This window comes from Drosophila yakuba, chromosome 3R, assembly GCF_016746365.2.
Source record: "Drosophila yakuba strain Tai18E2 chromosome 3R, Prin_Dyak_Tai18E2_2.1, whole genome shotgun sequence".
Taxonomy (NCBI): Eukaryota; Metazoa; Arthropoda; class Insecta; order Diptera; family Drosophilidae; genus Drosophila; species Drosophila yakuba.
In genome coordinates this window covers 29,387,779-29,406,035 of record NC_052530.2, presented here as the reverse complement: position 1 = coordinate 29,406,035, position 18,257 = coordinate 29,387,779, and the positions used below count along the sequence as shown (strand labels likewise).

At 45.2% G+C, this 18,257-nt stretch overlaps 1 protein-coding gene across 1 annotated transcript; it reads left to right on the top strand.

Moving 5' to 3' along the window:
• Positions 1-304: 304 nt before the first annotated feature.
• On the top strand, positions 305-18,155 carry LOC6538935 (serine/threonine-protein kinase Warts). The gene is made up of 8 exons (XM_002099403.3): positions 305-643; positions 6,308-7,294; positions 13,243-15,544; positions 15,606-15,726; positions 15,787-15,902; positions 15,963-16,041; positions 16,103-16,298; positions 16,372-18,155. The coding sequence occupies exons 2-8, from the start codon at positions 7,172-7,174 to the stop codon at positions 16,771-16,773; spliced, it is 3,339 nt and encodes a 1,112-aa protein (XP_002099439.1). The 5' UTR covers positions 305-643; positions 6,308-7,171; the 3' UTR covers positions 16,774-18,155.
• The last annotated feature ends 102 nt before the right edge of the window (positions 18,156-18,257 follow it).

The window sequence follows — 18,257 nt, the reverse complement described above, 5'->3', positions numbered from 1 at the left end:
GTTGTGTTTTCTATATCAAAAGAATTTTATAACAAAAGGGTTGCGTCCTTGCTAAGTGCTAATCAGAATTGGTTTGGGACGTCGTTAAAACCGTCGCTATTTATTCCGATGGGTTCAAACTGTGGTATCATCTTAGCCTATATATTCTGTAATAGTTCTATAATATATATATCAAATAATCAACAACTTGCTTAAAATATTTTAATTTGTTATTTTCATATGTAAACATCGATAACACAGCCAAATCCAATCGATATGCGAAGTGGCTGCCAGATTAGCTCAGCTACTCCTCCCTAGACCCCTGCCAATCGATATCGGTCTATCGATATGTGAACATATCTAGCACGACGGCAGCAACAAAACCACGAATTAATTTTTACTAAATTTAACCCAAACGCGCATCGAAAATGCGTGGAAAATGCACGACTAAATGCACGCGAAAAGTGGTGGAGCGCGAACGCGAGTGAATCAAGTGAAAATACATCGGCAAATATCAGCGAATTGTCGTTAGAAGGCAAGGAAAAACGGAGAAAAAGAAGAAAAGCAATAAGTGCCGTGTGTGGGAAACGCGAAAAAGGCGAGAACAAAGAGGCGAAAAGCAAGGAAATTACGTGGAAAACGTGAAAAACGCGAAGGAGCGAAGGTAATTGTGGAAAATGCCTGGTGAAAATGCAACGTTTGCAGCTGGAATTTGCGTATCTTCCAGTCCAAAAAGAAAATGCAATATCTGTTGAATGTGTGCGAGTGTGTGTGTGAGCCAGTGCGTGTGTGGCTGCGCTGGTGTGTGCGACTCATGTGTGTGTGCTGGTGTGCATTTCCAATTGCCTGTGTGCTGTGTGGAAAAGCGAGGAAAACTGCACGGAAAACGCACGAAAAGCAATCAAAAATGTGCGGAAAAGTGCCTGAAAACGAAATGCGAAGTACACACACAAATGCAACAGGCTGTATTTACATATTTCGCTCTCGCTCTCTCGTGGAATAAATCTGTACGTGTGTACGAGTGTGTGTGTGTATGTGTATGGGGGAGAGCGGAGGAGACAAAGAGAGCGAGCGAGAGGTTGCTACACAAATCGGATTAAATTCTTTTGACTTCCCTCTCTTTCTGGCGGAGTGTACTGGTGTCTATGGAAAACCATTAATCTCGTAGCATATTTAACTTTATTCCAGCGTAAATTGGAATTCCTTTCGTTTTTCCAACGACATTAGGCAAGGTCAATGTATGCACGCACTTTTCTCAGTTTACTCAGTTTTCCCCTTTCCGTTTACCATTTTCCAACTGAAGATGCGGTTAATTGGCTCCGATTTTCGTGTGTCAGAAAAGTTACAAATTCGAAAAACCAACAAGAAAACAATAAACAACGAAAAGTAAAAATACGACAATTAGAGTTGCATCAATAACAATAATAGTAATAATAATAGTAATGTCAGGAATTTAGTCAAAACATGACGAAAACAGCGCACGATTTGCATACAGTGAAGATCAACTAAAAGAAACAGCGTCTTATGTTATTATTCATTTAAATTAGAAACTATACACATAAACAAATTTAATTGTTTTATTTGATGATAAAGATGCTAAACTTAAACACTGTATTAATCGTATTTATTATATTTATGCAATTAGAACTACTAGATGCTATTTTGATTTTGTACAGCACAACCAATTACTTTGCTGCTTCTTATGATCTAATTTTATTAATATAATGTAAAATAAAGTAATTGAGTAATCCATGTAGGCAGTGGCCACTGTAGTTCTAGTAGAGATCAACTGTGTGACAGTATGCGCGGTGTTGATGCAACCGTGGGCAGCAGCTGCCTCCGATTTGCATGTGAATAGAGCACACAATCGGCGGAATGGGGAAAATGAGGAAAATCCGCGGGGGCAGCACAGTAGATGCAAAGACGCGAGATGCAAATGCGAAATGTGGCACAAGTAACTGCAGCCCATTGTAATTTGTAATTAGAGGCAGCGCCGCCACTTCAATGTCAGTGCGACAATAATTTCTCAGGCGGCCCGCTTGTGCTGGCGAAAAAGCAAAAGCACGAACCACAAAGCACAAAGCAAGAAACGAAGGGGGCGGAACATTGAGACCTCCTCCATTTGTCGAGCCAGCCAGCCGAAAATTCATAAAGTTAATTGCAATGAGATGCAAAATGTCTGTGGCACAGCCTTTTGCAACTTGAATGCTCTGCGGCAGCAAAAACTTGCTTTTTTCAAAGCACCAACTTCATTGAATAGTTTTTTACTTGGGATTAATCGCAGTTTTCAGTTCTAAGCGCTGTTTAACAGAGAGCACAGAGATTAAGAAGGGGTTTAGTCTACATATAAAAGGTTGTAATCTAATACTATCTAAAAAACGAGGGATTATAGAATAGAAATACACCATCGATTCTCTATAGAAATTCCAAATATTATATGTACACGCTTTGATATAAACGCGCCCACAAAACATGCAACTGGAAACGGAGCTAAAGTCCAAAAAACGCCTCCGAAATGTGCGAAACTTTGTTGTTGCGCTCACTAGTAAGACTACTACTATTACTACTACTACTACTATTGTTGTTTTTGTGCTTGTTGGCGATGTTGCGATTGTTGTTTTTGCTTAAAACCAGCAAACAGCGGCGTCATCGTCAGCGACGTTGGAAAATCGCTGGGATTCCATTCACATTCCAGCATGCAATTCGCAGTGGATTATGTGAGTGTGTTGTTGTTTGTTGCTGCCTCAGTTGTAGTTGTAGCTATGTTGTTGTAGTAGTTGTTGTTGTTGTTGTTGTTGCTGGAACAGGTGAGGCTCCATTGGCGTTGATCGTGTGCATTCCACAAAGCACACAGAAACACACACACACGCGCGCCATGGGCAATAAATACCAATACAGTGGGCCGTTTGTGCTGTTGTGGTTCGCTTTTAAAAGTAAATGAACGATAAAACAAGAAAAGGAAGAGGAAGTTTGGCGAGGGGATGGTGCCGACCAAAGGGATACCCCGCAATTAACTCGCTCGATTACGCATACTATATAGTTCCACTGTAAGCTCTTAATGAAAATGTGTAAACTCTTTTCAATGAAGTGATTCTTTATTTAAATTTAGTTAGTTTATTTAAAGGATATCATTGCTAATATTATTCTATTTTCCCGATAAAGAAGTGGACTTAGTGGGGGTGTTCGCTGAACTTGGCTCTTCGGATTAAAAACCCCCCACCCCCTGGAATTTCCCGCACCCCTTCGCCGCCACTGTTGCACTGCAATGCAAGTCGAGCGATGTGGACGACGAAAATGCAATTTAGCTCGTTTTTCTTGCTTGCTTCGATCCCCTCCCCCTTTCGCCGCCCCCCTCCACACACACACACACGCGCTGATGTGTTTGTGTGAGAGAGTGGATGAAAAAAGGGAAAACGAAACGAAAACAGAGAGAGGGAGAGAGCGGGAGAAAGAGAGCAAGAGCCAAGGCGACTCAGCAGCAGCCGCCGACCCGCCCCCTTTTTTCTGCCTGCTCACCCCACCTCCCCGCCCCCTCTTTCGATCCCTTGCCGCAACTGCTCTTCTTCTTCGCAGCCGCTGTGGAATGCGCATTTTTGCAATAATAATCAGCAACTAATACTATTTTTATCTTCTGCCCTGACGCGTCGCACACTTCTTCGCCTGCCTGTGTGTGTGTGCGTATGCGGCGGCGTGTGTGTGTGTGTGTGTGTGTTGGGGCACTCTAGTGTTTGCCCCCTGCAGCGTGTTTCTCCCTCTCTTTCTGGCCCCCTCTTTGCACTAGCTCTCTCGCTCGCTCTGCTTCGGAAGCACGTAATTCCCTCGGGATTTCGGGATCTGCGGTTCATTACTACCGTTTCGTAATCTATCGAGTGATAAGTTATCACAGTTGAAACTAGATTATGGGTCAAAATCACATTTCTGATAAATTAGTTTAAAATACAGTCTGTTTCCAGAGTGACGAATTTGTAGAACCAAACGAAATATAACTTTGTAGAGTTGCTTAAAAAGTAAATAAGTCTATATATTAGTTATATGTGGTTTAGTACCAGAATAAAAGGGGTTCTTCTGATAAATTGCATAAATAAATTGAGTAATTTAGTACATTTCGTTTGCCATGAATACCCTTAAAACTGAGTTTATTTCATAGATACATGTAATGATTCGTTAGCCATGAATACCCCTAAAACTGAGTTTATCTCATAGATACATGTAATGATTCTAATAAACCTGTGCACACAATGCAGTTCTCAGGTGATTAAACACCTTACAAGTGTCAAAGTAAACACAATCTGGACAACGCAAATACGGAATGTTAGTTTGCGAAAGTGATTAGAGACTATTGCTCCAGAAAGGCGTTACACAACGCGAAAAAAGGGGGTAGATACGACGAAAGTAACCGAAAGTAGCCATAAGCTCAATGGGCTTAGTGGCGAGTAAAGTATCTCAATAAATGCTGAATGCGAAATTCTGCCTAAGCGAAAATAGGAAACAAAAGCCATTTAGATATGGCTTTAGATATCAAAGCGGCACTCGCTCTTTCATGTGAAGCCACAACTTTGGACGCAATTAAACAATTAGAGATTCCAATGGCGTAGCCGCTTAATAACGCATCTAAATCAAAATATTTGAGCGAAGGGCGGAGGAGGATTGCAAGTGAATTGGTTGTTTGGATTGCTAATTAGTTATTGGATACGATGGCAGCGCAGCGCTTATTTGCGCAAAAATACTGGGCGGTATGCGTGGAATGCGAAAGTTTCCCAACTTGGCACCAAAACACAAAAATGCGAGAGGCCATATGTACATATAGTTACTATAGTTATATAGTTATATATACAAGTATATGTATCTCTGTTGACACGCGGATTTGGCGCGTGGGGCCCGAGTTGTTTACCCACCCGAGATCCCGAGATCTATATGTTCTATCTATACTATGGTTGGTATGGTGGGTATGGTTGTTATCATCTCGCATACTCGCATGTACACAACCCCGGCTAAATTCGCATTCCTTGGCAAGAGCTAATAGAGCGGAATTAAAGTAAAGAAACCACTTTTGTCAACAGAATAATTAAAACCCATGTTTCGCCATTTCGTGGCTCCCAAGCTTTTATGTTCGAGTGAATTTACAGGGCAATCAAAACGCTGTTTGCGGATCAAGACACCGAGTCATGTTTGCATGTCGGCAGATGTCTATGGTTCATTATCTCCAGATATACGAATATATATATATATATACTATTTGTGGACTTGAGTGCTGCGAGGAATGTTGTCAACTGTTTGGTATTTAGATATTTAGAGGCTCCCAAATATTCTAGATATTGTTTATTACTCAGGTTTCAATATCTTTACTGTGCAATTGGGCAAGGAAAGTTCTATGTACTTAGCTCTCTGCAGGGTATCACGCACTTCGATCAGCCACGCGATACTCTGTGCTCGCTGCGTTTCCTTCCTCATTTGCACTTGGCACAAATTCGGCGAAATTCCGTGTTTGTTTACACATCTATCTGTCGATGGCTATTTCATAGTCAGGTGCGCACGCCACTCCCTCCGCCCCCTAGCTCCCCCACACCCCCACACCTACACACCTACAAAAATACATATATATATAGATACGTATGTAGTGTGAGCTTAATGGTTCGTCATAAAATTGGGTTTGTTTTGCGTTGCCGGGTGATTTTTTTCCGTTTACATTTCCCCAGAATTCGAAACATGACATAAGAGCATAATTTATGTGCAGCCTGCCACCTTTTTTTTGTTTTTTCTCGTTTTTGGCCTCGATCTGCTGCAACTTAGGGCAGTTTGGGCCCGAAAATCACTGGCAAAAGGCGTGAAAAGCATGCAAAAGAAAGCACTTCCTCCACGAGTCGCGTTGTTCATTACGAACAATGAGTGCGGATTTTCCGGCAGCTCTTTAAGACCCCCGATTGCGGGTGACTCACGTTGCTGGCACTCCAATGGGCCAACAAAGCCATCAACTGGCCGAGATAGTGCCTCCAATTGGGGCTTTTTGACCAGGGTTTCTGGAAGATTCACTAGGGTATGCGATATCAAAAGTAATACTAGGAATGAAAGACTTGGGATACATGTAATATATTCATGCAGAGTTATTCAAGCGGAGTTATATTATATTATTTTATAGTTTTCATAATCGGAACCACTTTAATTAATCCCAATGAATGGGTCACTTTGGAAGCGGCTGAAAACCTTGTTTCGCATGTGTGGCATTTGGCATTTAGCATTTAGCATACATATATGTAGCTTATAGCGTGTGACAATTTTCGTTTGATCAATTTTCTCACCCGACCCCCCGTCTCTTTTTCTATATTTTCAGCTCCAAGTTGGCCGCCATCTCGATTCGTGCGTAGGATCAATTAAGATTCCGTGAGGTTCGATTCTCGAATCGGCTCAAATCAAATTGAAACTAATATTTTGGTATTCAGTTATTCAAATGGAATTCATTCATCGCCTGCGACTTTTATTCGGATCTGCCAACTATTTTCGAATTTGAATTGTGCTTTTGCGGCTGGCGCAGAATCTCTGATAAAGCGGACGAATAAAAATCGAAAACAGAAAAAATACAACAAATATAAAAAATACAAAATATACAAAAAAAAAAATAAAAATCAAATGCGGGGAGGCGGCAGTATTTACATGCGAAATGAATGTTGGGCGGCGAGGGGAGTTGCTGTTATAATGCAAATGTGAATACAAATAACGAATGCGAACGCAAATGTGAATGTGATTGTGAATGCGAATGCGAGTGGAAGAATTCCCGGCGCGAGTGATAAATAATCCGACGACAAACAAAGCAGAAGCCTACACCGCGAGAAAGAGCAGTGCAAACACATTTATCTTTATTGAGAGCAACAATATCAAGATCGCGATAATAAAGCATCGCAAACCTGCGACTAAGTAGTTCGTTATCATAGTCGCAAATAATCAAATGCAAAAAGGTGCTCAGCATCGCCGGACAAGCGAGTAATATACGTGTCTTCTATACGAAACAACCAATTAAATCAAATATAATCATAATCGAAATCGAAATAATCATAGAAAGGCAGCATACAAATCCCCCCGGCCGCCGATGTGCCCCAGTGTGTGTGCGAGTGCTGTGCGAGTGCGAGTGTGAGTGTGAGTGTCGAGCATTTCTGTGATATGAGTGCTAAATGCCACAGGGCGAAGCAGCAGCAGCATCATGCATCCAGCGGGCGAAAAAAGGGGCGGTCGCCCCAATGATAAATACACGGCGGAAGCCCTCGAGAGCATCAAGCAGGACCTAACCCGATTCGAAGTACAAAATAACCATAGGAATAATCAGGTGACTATATATTATGATTACTAGTTTACATAGTACCTCCTGTCACCGCGAATTCTTGCAGCAAATGCACAAGATTCTACAGCGAATGTGGCATAGATTTGCATGAATTTGTTAGCCTGTTTCTGCAAATCAGATCGTAGATTTTATCAAATGATGAATGAGCCGAATACAGATCTTCATTCAGTTAACACAACAGCAGTGGTTAAACAACAAACTAGATATGCGAACTTGTACCGGCAGTTTGAGACTTTTAATTTAAATAAAATTAGTATAGTATCTGTATCTGTATCTTAGTATCTTAGAATAAGAGAAAATCCACCACGTTCTCCAAAAGTATTTCCACATCTGACTCACTCGCTTCGAGCCGCAGAACAGGCTTAAGGAATTTAAATAAACCGTTTAGCTCCGTGCCACTCATCTCAGCTCATCTTGGTGAATCTCGACTTAGCCCGGCTCCATGCTACTTAAGACCATCTTAGCTCTCAAGCTGGAAGTTATGCCATTAAAACGCTTATCACAACTTTTTATGGTCGCTCGACCAATGAGGCGACAATCAAGACACAAGGCTGTAGAGACGACCACTATTAAAAACTAACAACCAGATAAAATGCCAGCCACAAAGCAGCAATATACATACATCTTTCGAAAAGAGTGGGTGATTTTCTAGGCGCGACTGGGAAAGTATGGATTCTTGATTTTATAACCGACATTTACGAGCCGAAATATTCAAAAGATATTAACTCGAAACTCTAGCATTTTTCTATGATCTACAAACATGACAAACTTTGAGCCCACAAACGAAATTATAGTTTCCACCGAGTAACGTAAGATTTTAATTTAGAAACTGGCACGAGCCGCAGATTTTTCACCTGCACAAGGTCATGAGGTGGGCGTAGTGGGTGGTAGGTGGGCGGTTGGTCAGCTGTGGGAAACTCAGCCGCGGGAGTTGGCCATTATGCTGGCTGAAAAGAAAATAGCTAGACGAGCTATTTATAATTGAGGCATCCGAGGGGAGCGCCAAATTAATGAACTGGCAGGCGAAGTGCAATTGACCTTCTGCCCTCTGAGTGGGTGGATGGGCAGACAAGTGACCAGTGGAAGAGGGACAGAAGATGAGATACACGGCAAGAAAAGTAGGTTGTTAAGAAAAAGATGGGAGAGGATAGTGCAAAAAGAATAGTCTATTAATGATTTAGAATGGAATATAAGATTTAAAGTTCATACTAACGATCTTCCATTGAATACTACCATTGAACAGGGTGTTAAGTAATTTTTCTCTGTGTAGAAAGAGAGACGATCTTCAGAGCTGCGAAGTGTGCGTACACGCGATCGCCCTGGATTCTTGGCATTGACGTCACACCGTGAACTCAAGCGATCGGTTCGGAATACGCGTATATATCGTATATATTCCAACCCAATTGATGAGTGGGTTGCTATTGATTTCAATGAATGCCGAAAATTCCCCAAGCGATTGCACACCAGCGGCCGAATGACTAATGCTCTCGGTTCAAGATTTCGGCACCATGTCTGTAGATCGTAGATCTTTAATACCTATAATCCCCTGATTTCCGACTCTAAATGGGATTGAAGTAATTGTTCTTTTGGGGAGATTGTAACCAACTGGGACTTGACTTGCTTATGGCTATTTATATGTCTTTTGAAAGTGAGTGTCTTTTGAATAATACACGACTCCCATTTTTTGCCCATTTGGCATTTTGATGGACCCACCCATTTGGATTTGAAGTGCTCCTCCGTCAGCATTTCCTTTAAGCCACTATCAAAGATTTCAATCGCTGCAATGCCCAAAGTTCCTTTAAAAAATGCGAAAGAGCTGCGGAAAGGAGCAGGAAAAGAGTGGCGGGGAAGGACATAAAAATTCTTAAATATTATCTGACGGGTCATCAATTCAATGTTTTACGATCTCCACTTGCCAGCTACTGTTTGCCGCGACTGTAAATTATGTTTGGATTCGCTTGGATTCGAGGATCGGGCCAAAAGAAATTCCAGAGACTCGGAGACTTGGAGGCTGGGAGGCGGGTTTTCTCTTAATCCAGGCGATGGGCGTGCTCAGGTTTTGGCCATAAAATATATGCCTGCGAGTTGGCTAATTGTTATGACCACGGCCAGTTCGGTTGGACAGGCCAATTTAGTGCTGCAATTGCGGTGCCATTGGTATTGCTCTTTGGCTGCGGTTGGGGCCAACTTTAGGGGTTTTGGCCAACTTTCGCCCGGCTTTTCGGCCTACGCCTCGTAGGCACAATGGCCCGGCTAATTGGTCATGCTGAGCGCTAAATACCAGAAACCCATAATCTGCTCATATATGGCTCATATGCGCGGAATACTCTATCCGAGCATTCGGGTTTTACTCCTTATGTGGGCAGTCCATGTCGGGGCGATAAACGATAGGCGATAAATAAAGACGAAATTTATGCACGACCCGATCAACACTTTCGCGCCCACACGGGCGATTGTCAGCCTGTCCTATGAACTATTTGATACCCCTTTAAATGTAGTTACTCACACATATTTTGCCTTTAGCTTACTTAGCTTTTAAAGTTATCTTTCTTGTCAAACTACTTTAACACTCTTATTGATTTCAAAGCCACTATAACTGCCATCGTAATGGGTATCTTATAGTCTATACTAAGCTGTGAGACGTCTTATTTTGGCGGCATTTTAGCCACTTGGCTACCAGCGAACAACGCCTTGAAACCCATTCAGCTCAGTTTCTGCTATAAATATCCATATCGAAAACGCTTGGGCCGCAAATATGCAGAGAAATTAATTAAAATAACAAACGTCGATAATAAATAAAAAATGCGAACGCCAAGCGAATAAACAAGCCGCCGAGTGGACGATTAGACGAAACGCCAACGCATTCAGCAGTGAGCCAAATGCCATTACAATAAAATTTAAAATAATCCATAAATAAATTAGTAAACAAAACGAATCAGTCGATTCGAGTGGAAGCGAAGCTCCAAACTTTTACCACCTTTACCTTATTATATATTTTTTTATATTTATGGGTACATCCCAACCTCAAGATCTGTGACATATTTGGTGCTCTTGTGGCCGCGTACACATGTAATCCCCATTTAGATTTGCTGCGAACTTGGCTATTTATAATAAGTGTGGGCACAGTGGCTGCCAAAAGTAGTCAACACTAGTGGACCACTGTAATTGGATCTTATAGATTTAAGATAATATGGAAAACTTTTCGCTGGCACTGTTTCGCCTGCTGTCTGTCTGTAAACATTTTATGGGGGACACATTTCATTTCGAGCGAATTGGAATTCCTTGGGGTGCAATTTTCAACTAATTTGCGCGATTTTCGTGCGAAAAATCTGTTGAACCTGTCGGTGGGTCGCTTTCGCTCGATTTTCATTATTTTCTTTATTCTCGCGCTCTGTGCCTCAGCTATTTTTCTCAGGAATTTCCACCTAAATGCGAGTATGCGAGTGTGTGTCTATATCGCACATAGCACAGCCATATCCCACATATATCAGAAGCTGCGATCGCCGAAAAAAGAATGTGTGTTGCCTCTAATAATAACAAAAGACAACAGACACACGCACAGCCCACAAGTGCCAACACACATACACAAACAAAAGGCGGCATGCGGCTGAATGTTTGGCTATATCTCCTATATAGTGAATATCTGGCCCGATCGGTGCGATATGTTCTTTTGCTTTAAATTAACCAGAGTGTCATTAGTGCAGGCCACAAATCTATAGTGTGACTTGGAAGTATAGAAATAATGGCATTTCCCATGCCAATGAATGTCTGTCTTAGCTGGTCGTTACTGTACTCGCATTTTACACAATTATCATTGAGCTGCCAAGAATTTCGAATTTTGATGCATTTAGTTGGGGCATGCCCCATTGCGACTTTTGCGGTTTGCCAAGGGAATCTCAGTTACATAGTGTGCTATGTTCAAGGCTGCATATTGGGGGATCAGCTAGTTTTGGGCTGGGAATCTCTATTATACTTCATTATAACTCAAAGATGCTTTATAATAACTCCAAGATACTTCATAATAACCCAAATATACTTTATAATAACTCAAAGAAACCTCGAAGATACTATATAATAACTCAAAGATTCTTCTTAATAACTCAAAGATACTTCATAATGACTCAAAGATACTTTGTAATAACTCCAAGATACTTCATAATAACCCAAATATATTTTATAATAACTCAAAGAAACATAGAAGATACTTCATAATAACTCAAAGATACTCCATAATAACTCAAAGATACTTCGTTATAACTCAAAGATACTTATCCTGGCAAGGTGTTGGCTTAGTTCCCTACTAATTGCCATTTGTATAGGTGTATCTTGTGTAATCCGCAAATTCCTTTGACCTTGCGCCTTCAGCAGAATCGCTGTGCAAAGTGCATTGGCGACCGCCGAACAGAGGAGCTTAAGTGGATTAGCGAAAGTGTTTTGGCAATTGTACGGTTCGCAGTGCCGTCGCCCTAAAGTCCGCCGTAAATCCAATTTATTTTATTCGAAAATGTAGCAATGCCATTTGCGTGGGCGTCACTCGCTTCGCGGTCTTCTTGTTGCACTTGCTGATTTAGTGAGCCCATTGGCTTTCGCTAATTTGCCGTAAATTGGCTTTCATGTAAGACTGCGTGGCAGAGGGGGGGTGGCATTTGGAGGGGAGAGGTGTGGGAGGGGGGGTGCTTGAAGACCCCCTCAAAGAGCGACGCACAGTCTGCTGGGGGTCTTTGTCGGGTTTCGCTTGGCTCGCGTCCTTGGATTTAATTTGATGCCCATTAAAAACGCGACATGTAGAGTGGGTGAAAATCCACAGAACGATTCCCAAAAGAAAGAGGCCACTTTGGCAGCATTCAAAATGATTATTACCCATTAATCAAATAATGCATAACTTCTACTAAAAGTCAGAAAGTCTTGTTTTTATACCTATAATCCTGAATTACTAATTTAAGTATTATTCTGAAAGGCTAATTAAATATGGAACATACGTAAGCCCTTGTCCAACCGGTCCACATTCATCCATTTTAAGCGATTTGTTATCTTATTAAGCGTCAATTTAATAAATAATTTTAATTGCATCAAAGTACGAGTTAAATGACTTACTGCCAAGTTATTTACCGCTTACTTAGCTTCGTTTGCACGCATAAATTAAATGTATTAAATGTATCGAAATCCTGAAGAATTCGCTTTTGCGTATCGCATACAAATTCCCATCACGGTGCCATCTCTAGAAGAAAGAGGTAGAGTGAGAAGGGGGCATTCAAAGTCATAAAATCGAGGATCAGTCACAAAAGGGCAAGAGATTGTCGGCGGGGGGGAAAGCGAAGGGGGTGGCGCAGGAGGAGAGGTATCAAATGAACGCGTAAAACGGGTAGCTGACGAGGCGAGAGCGAGAGGCACAAGGAGCAGGACAGGACCAACAGGCGAGTGGGAGCGAGATGGACGCAAGGGCAACCTTCGCTGCAAGTGTATTTGTTCTTGTGTTTTGGAGCGCATCTGGCAGCCGGCTCTGCCCCTTCCCCGTCCCATTCTCTCGCCCACTCTTACGCTCTTTCTTATTCCTGCTCCCCATTCTTCCCACCCCCTTCGTGCGCTCCGTCTCGCTCGCTCCCGTTGGTTGCGCTTGACTTTTAGGAATTTCACGACGACGGCAAGAATTTTATTTCGTTGCTTTGGTCGCCTCGTTTCTTAGGTCTTTTGTTTTAGCCTTCGTTTCGCTTTCTGTTGCTCTCTTTGTTTTTGTTTTCAGCATGCACGCCTTTTGTTTGGTTTTCGATAGAAACGCTCTACTTCGGAAGAATGCTGCGCATTTCTTTCAGTGCAGGAATGCCATTCGCACATGGGCGTAGCGAAAAGGATTTAAGAAGGGAGCGAAAATATCTGCACTATAAACCGTCATGCAAATGGGATCTTAAACTAATCCTTGGCCACTTCTCTTCCAGAATTACACACCTCTGCGATACACAGCGACCAACGGACGCAACGATGCACTTACTCCGGACTATCACCACGCCAAGCCGCCGATGGAGCCGCCGCCCTCCGCCTCTCCGGCGCCGGACGTGGTCATCCCGCCGCCGCCCGCCATTGTAGGTCAGCCTGGCTCCGGCTCCATATCCGTATCCGTGTCCGGCGTGGGCGTGGCGAACGGACGTGTGCCAAAGATGATGACGGCGTTGATGCCAAACAAGCTGATCCGCAAGCCGAGCATCGAGCGGGACACGGCGAGCAGTCACTACCTGCGCTGCAGTCCGGCTCTGGACTCCGGAGCCGGCAGCTCCCGCTCGGACAGCCCCCACTCGCACCACACCCACCAGCCGAGTGCGCGGACGGTGGGGAATCCGGGCGGCAATGGTGGTTTCTCGCCATCGCCCAGCGGTTTCAGTGAGGTGGCTCCACCGGCGCCGCCGCCACGCAATCCCACCGCCTCCAGCGCGGCCACGCCCCCACCGCCAGTGCCGCCCACCAGCCAGGCGTACGTGAAGCGGCGATCGCCGGCCCTGAACAACCGCCCGCCGGCGATAGCGCCACCCACTCAGCGGGGCAACTCACCTGTCATAACCCAGAACGGGCTGAAGAATCCGCAGCAGCAGCTGACGCAGCAGCTGAAGTCCCTCAACCTGTATCCCGGCGGCGGAAGTGGCGCAGTGGTGGAGCCACCGCCGCCCTACCTAATCCAAGGCGGCGCCGGCGGAGCAGCACCACCGCCGCCACCGCCCAGTTACACGGCCTCCATGCAATCGCGCCAGTCGCCGACGCAATCGCAGCAATCGGACTACAGGAAATCGCCCAGCAGTGGGATATACTCGGCCACCTCGGCGGGATCGCCGAGTCCCATAACCGTGTCCCTGCCGCCGGCGCCGCTGGCGAAGCCACAGCCACGCGTCTACCAGGCGCGCAGTCAGCAGCCGATCATCATGCAGAGTGTGAAGAGCACGCAGGTCCAAAAGCCCGTGCTGCAAACGGCAGTGGCGCCCCAATCTCCATCGAGTGCCTCCGCCAGCAACTCACCCGTTCACGTGCTGGCCGCCCCACCCTCCTATCCCCAGAAGTCCGCGGCAGTGGTGCAGCAGCAGCAGCAGGCAGCAGCGGCGGCGCATCAGCACCAGCAGCAGCATCAGCACCAGCAATCTAAACCGCCAACGCCCACCACACCGCCGTTGGTGGGTCTCAACAGCAAGCCCAACTGCCTGGAGCCGCCGTCCTATGCCAAGAGCATGCAGGCCAAGGCGGCCACGGTGGTGCAGCAGCAGCAGCAGCAACAGCAGCAGGTGCAGCAGCAACAGCAGGTGCAGCAGCAGCAGCAGGTGCAACAGCAGCAGCAGCAACAACACCTCCAGCAGCAGCAGCAACTGCAGGCGTTGAGGGTGCTCCAGGCACAGGCGCAGGCTCAACGGGAACGGGAGCAGCGGGAGCGGGAGCGCGATCAGCAGAAGCTGGCCAATGGGAATCCCAGCCAGCCCATCCAGCCCAGGCAGCTGCCTCCGCCGCCGCCCTATCAGAGCAACAACAACAGCGAGATCAAGCCGCCCAGCTGCAACAACAACAACATACAGATAAGCAATAGCAACCTGGCGACGACGCCGCCCATTCCGCCCGCCAAATACAACAACAACTCCGCGAACACGGGCGCCAACAGTTCGGGTGGCAGCAACGGATCCACCAGCACCACCGCCTCCTCGTCGACCACCTGCAAGAAGATCAAGCACGCCTCGCCCATCCCAGAGCGCAAGAAGATCTCCAAGGAGAAGGAGGAGGAGCGCAAGGAGTTCCGCATCAGGCAGTACTCGCCGCAAGCCTTCAAGTTCTTCATGGAGCAGCACATAGAGAACGTGATCAAGTCGTATCGCCAGCGCACCTATCGCAAGAATCAGCTGGAGAAGGAGATGGTCAAGGTGGGACTGCCCGATCAGACGCAGATCGAGATGAGGAAGATGCTAAACCAAAAGGAGAGCAACTACATTCGCTTGAAGCGCGCCAAGATGGACAAGAGCATGTTCATCAAGCTGAAGCCCATTGGCGTTGGTGCCTTCGGCGAGGTGACCCTGGTGCGCAAGATCGACGCCTCCAATCACCTGTATGCGATGAAAACCCTGCGGAAAGCCGACGTCCTCAAACGGAATCAGGTGGCGCACGTGAAGGCCGAGCGGGATATTCTCGCGGAAGCGGACAACAACTGGGTGGTGAAGCTGTACTACAGCTTCCAGGACAAGGATAATCTCTACTTTGTGATGGACTACATACCAGGTGAGTGGTTCTCCCATATCGCTATCTCCTATATACTAAAAGCTTGGTGAATTGCCCGCAGGTGGTGATCTGATGTCGCTGCTCATCAAGCTGGGCATTTTCGAGGAGGAGCTGGCCAGATTCTACATCGCCGAGGTCACCTGCGCCGTGGACAGTGTCCACAAAATGGGCTTCATTCACAGGTAATGCAGGACTCGAGTTGCCAGTTACACCACTTACTCACTTACTTACTTGCTTCACAGAGACATCAAGCCTGACAACATACTCATCGATAGGGACGGACACATAAAGCTCACCGACTTTGGCCTGTGCACGGGATTCCGATGGACGCACAACTCCAAGTACTACCAGGAGAATGGTGAGATTGAAGCGGCTGACGAAGTGTAGCACTGTCATACTTATAATCTTATAATCTTAGGCAATCACTCGCGCCAGGACTCGATGGAACCCTGGGAGGAGTACTCCGAGAACGGACCCAAGCCCACCGTGCTGGAGAGGTGAGTTTCGTACACTTAATTAATTGGGACGGCCGTTAATAAAAGTATGCCGAACTCGCAGGCGACGGATGCGCGATCACCAAAGAGTCCTGGCCCACTCGCTGGTGGGCACCCCGAACTACATTGCGCCCGAGGTGCTGGAGCGGAGCGGGTACACGCAGCTGTGCGACTACTGGAGCGTGGGCGTCATTCTCTACGAGATGCTGGTGGGTCAGCCGCCCTTCCTGGCCAACAGTCCGCTGGAAACGCAACAAAAGGTTTGATCAAAGCTTCCATTGCACACCAACCGAAACTGAGTTCCATGGCTAACGTGGCTTGCTCCTTTTACAGGTCATCAACTGGGAGAAGACGCTGCACATCCCGCCGCAGGCCGAGTTATCCCGCGAAGCCATGGACCTGATAAGGAGGCTCTGTGCAGCGGCCGACAAGCGTCTGGGCAAAAGCGTGGACGAGGTCAAGGGCCACGACTTCTTCAAGGGCATCGATTTTGCGGACATGCGAAAGCAGAAGGCGCCCTACATACCGGAAATTAAGCACCCGACGGACACGTCCAACTTTGATCCCGTGGACCCGGAGAAGCTGCGCTCGAATGACTCCAACATGAGCAGCGGCGATGACATCGACCAGAATGACAAGCCCTTCCACGGGTTTTTCGAATTTACCTTCCGTCGATTCTTCGACGACAAACAGCCGCCGGACATGACGGATGATCAGGCGCCGGTTTACGTCTGAGAAGGAGCATCCACACCCCAACCCCGAAATCATTGTTAGTCAAATAGTCACAAATGGGGGAGAGAAGCCATCGCGTGGGATTGCATTGTAAAGGGAGCGTGACTATAGAATGAAACTATATACATAATATAAATTATAGGAGACGGTAGATGAGGGAGCTACGTATATACATACAAATAATATATATATATATATATATATGCCTTGGGGCATGAACTGAATAAATTTAAAACGGAGCAGAGTAGCGATGAAACGAGAACGAGAGGAGCGAGTCAGGACCTTCGACTTCTAACCGAGCATAGTGTATCCTTCTACTCCAAAACAAACGCTGTAACCATATATATTTAAATTGTTAGAACGCAAAGGGACCAACAACTGGAAAAGCGAACCTTTCTGGTGCTCAAAGCAAAACAAAACGCCTTAAACGAGACGAGAACGCGAATTTACCCAAACCCAACCCAATCACTCCTCTCCTACTCTACACCTCCAATCGATGGCCGGATTCGAACTCAGCAGGCTGGTGGAATCCGGCCATCGCATCCGGTTTCCCATTCAGAATCGAGATTGAGATTGAGAGGTGTGCGATGGAGAACGGAGAACGGAGACAAACGGACAAAACGGACAAACGTCGCACGGCAGCGATATAAGCGGGTCTTATAAGCCTAATCTAATTCTAATCTAGCAGAACAGAGGGACGGGGAACCTGCAATCAGTGCCTTTCTGCCCACTTCATCATCTATCACTGCTCTTCCCATGTGTCCTCCCCAAAAAAAAAGAACAAACTTAGACGTAACACGTAACACGTAACCTATGTGAGAAACCTAGCAATGTTAGACCAACTTGTTGAATGCCAAATGAAATTGTTAAGCCGCCCCGCGAGGAAAATGCGGAAAAGCGGGGAAAATTCAACACTTATTCTCTGATAGCAAAACAAAACAGAAAACACAAAAACAATGCGAGCAGATCTGAGGAAATTGTAATCTTTCTAATGTAATATTGTAAAGAACACGTTAATTGTAATCTATGCTAAAGTTGTGTAGCGCCCTAAGATGTTTTTTAGTTTATAGACCGCTAACCGTAATCTAGTTTAATTCCTAACACTAAGCGAGAGTACATCGGTTTTTTTGTTTGTCGTAGGTTCGTTGGAAAATGCTTAACGGAAAACGATTTGTTTTTCTTTTTAATTAGCTGCCGTTTGTATGTGCGTGTGTTTTTATTATTAATTATGAATTATATATATACATCCATCTAAGTATACGTTGGTGGAGCCTATTTTAAATGTGAGATCGAGCTAATTGAAGGAAAATACAAACAAACTCTGTGCCTTGGCCAATTAGTTTACTAAAGCAAATTAATAAATGGAAAACAAAATGTATGCAAAACTCGTCCAATTTGTGTTATAAATCTGGGAAATGCCTTGCATCGTTTTTATAAAAGAAGGTACTTTTTTTTCTAAGTGTAGCTGAAATGTTAAATGTAAGTTA

What these genes read in the sequence shown, in the direction of transcription:
- LOC6538935 (XM_002099403.3), top strand. Translation starts at nt 7,172, where the DNA reads ATGCATCCAGCGGGCGAAAAAAGGGGCGGTCGCCCCAATGATAAATAC. An exon ending in AAAATGGGCTTCATTCACAG is followed by an intron (nt 15,727 to 15,786) that starts GTAATGCAGGAC and finishes CTTGCTTCACAG; the next exon opens with AGACATCAAGCCTGACAACA. An exon ending in CAAGTACTACCAGGAGAATG is followed by an intron (nt 15,903 to 15,962) that starts GTGAGATTGAAG and finishes TTATAATCTTAG; the next exon opens with GCAATCACTCGCGCCAGGAC.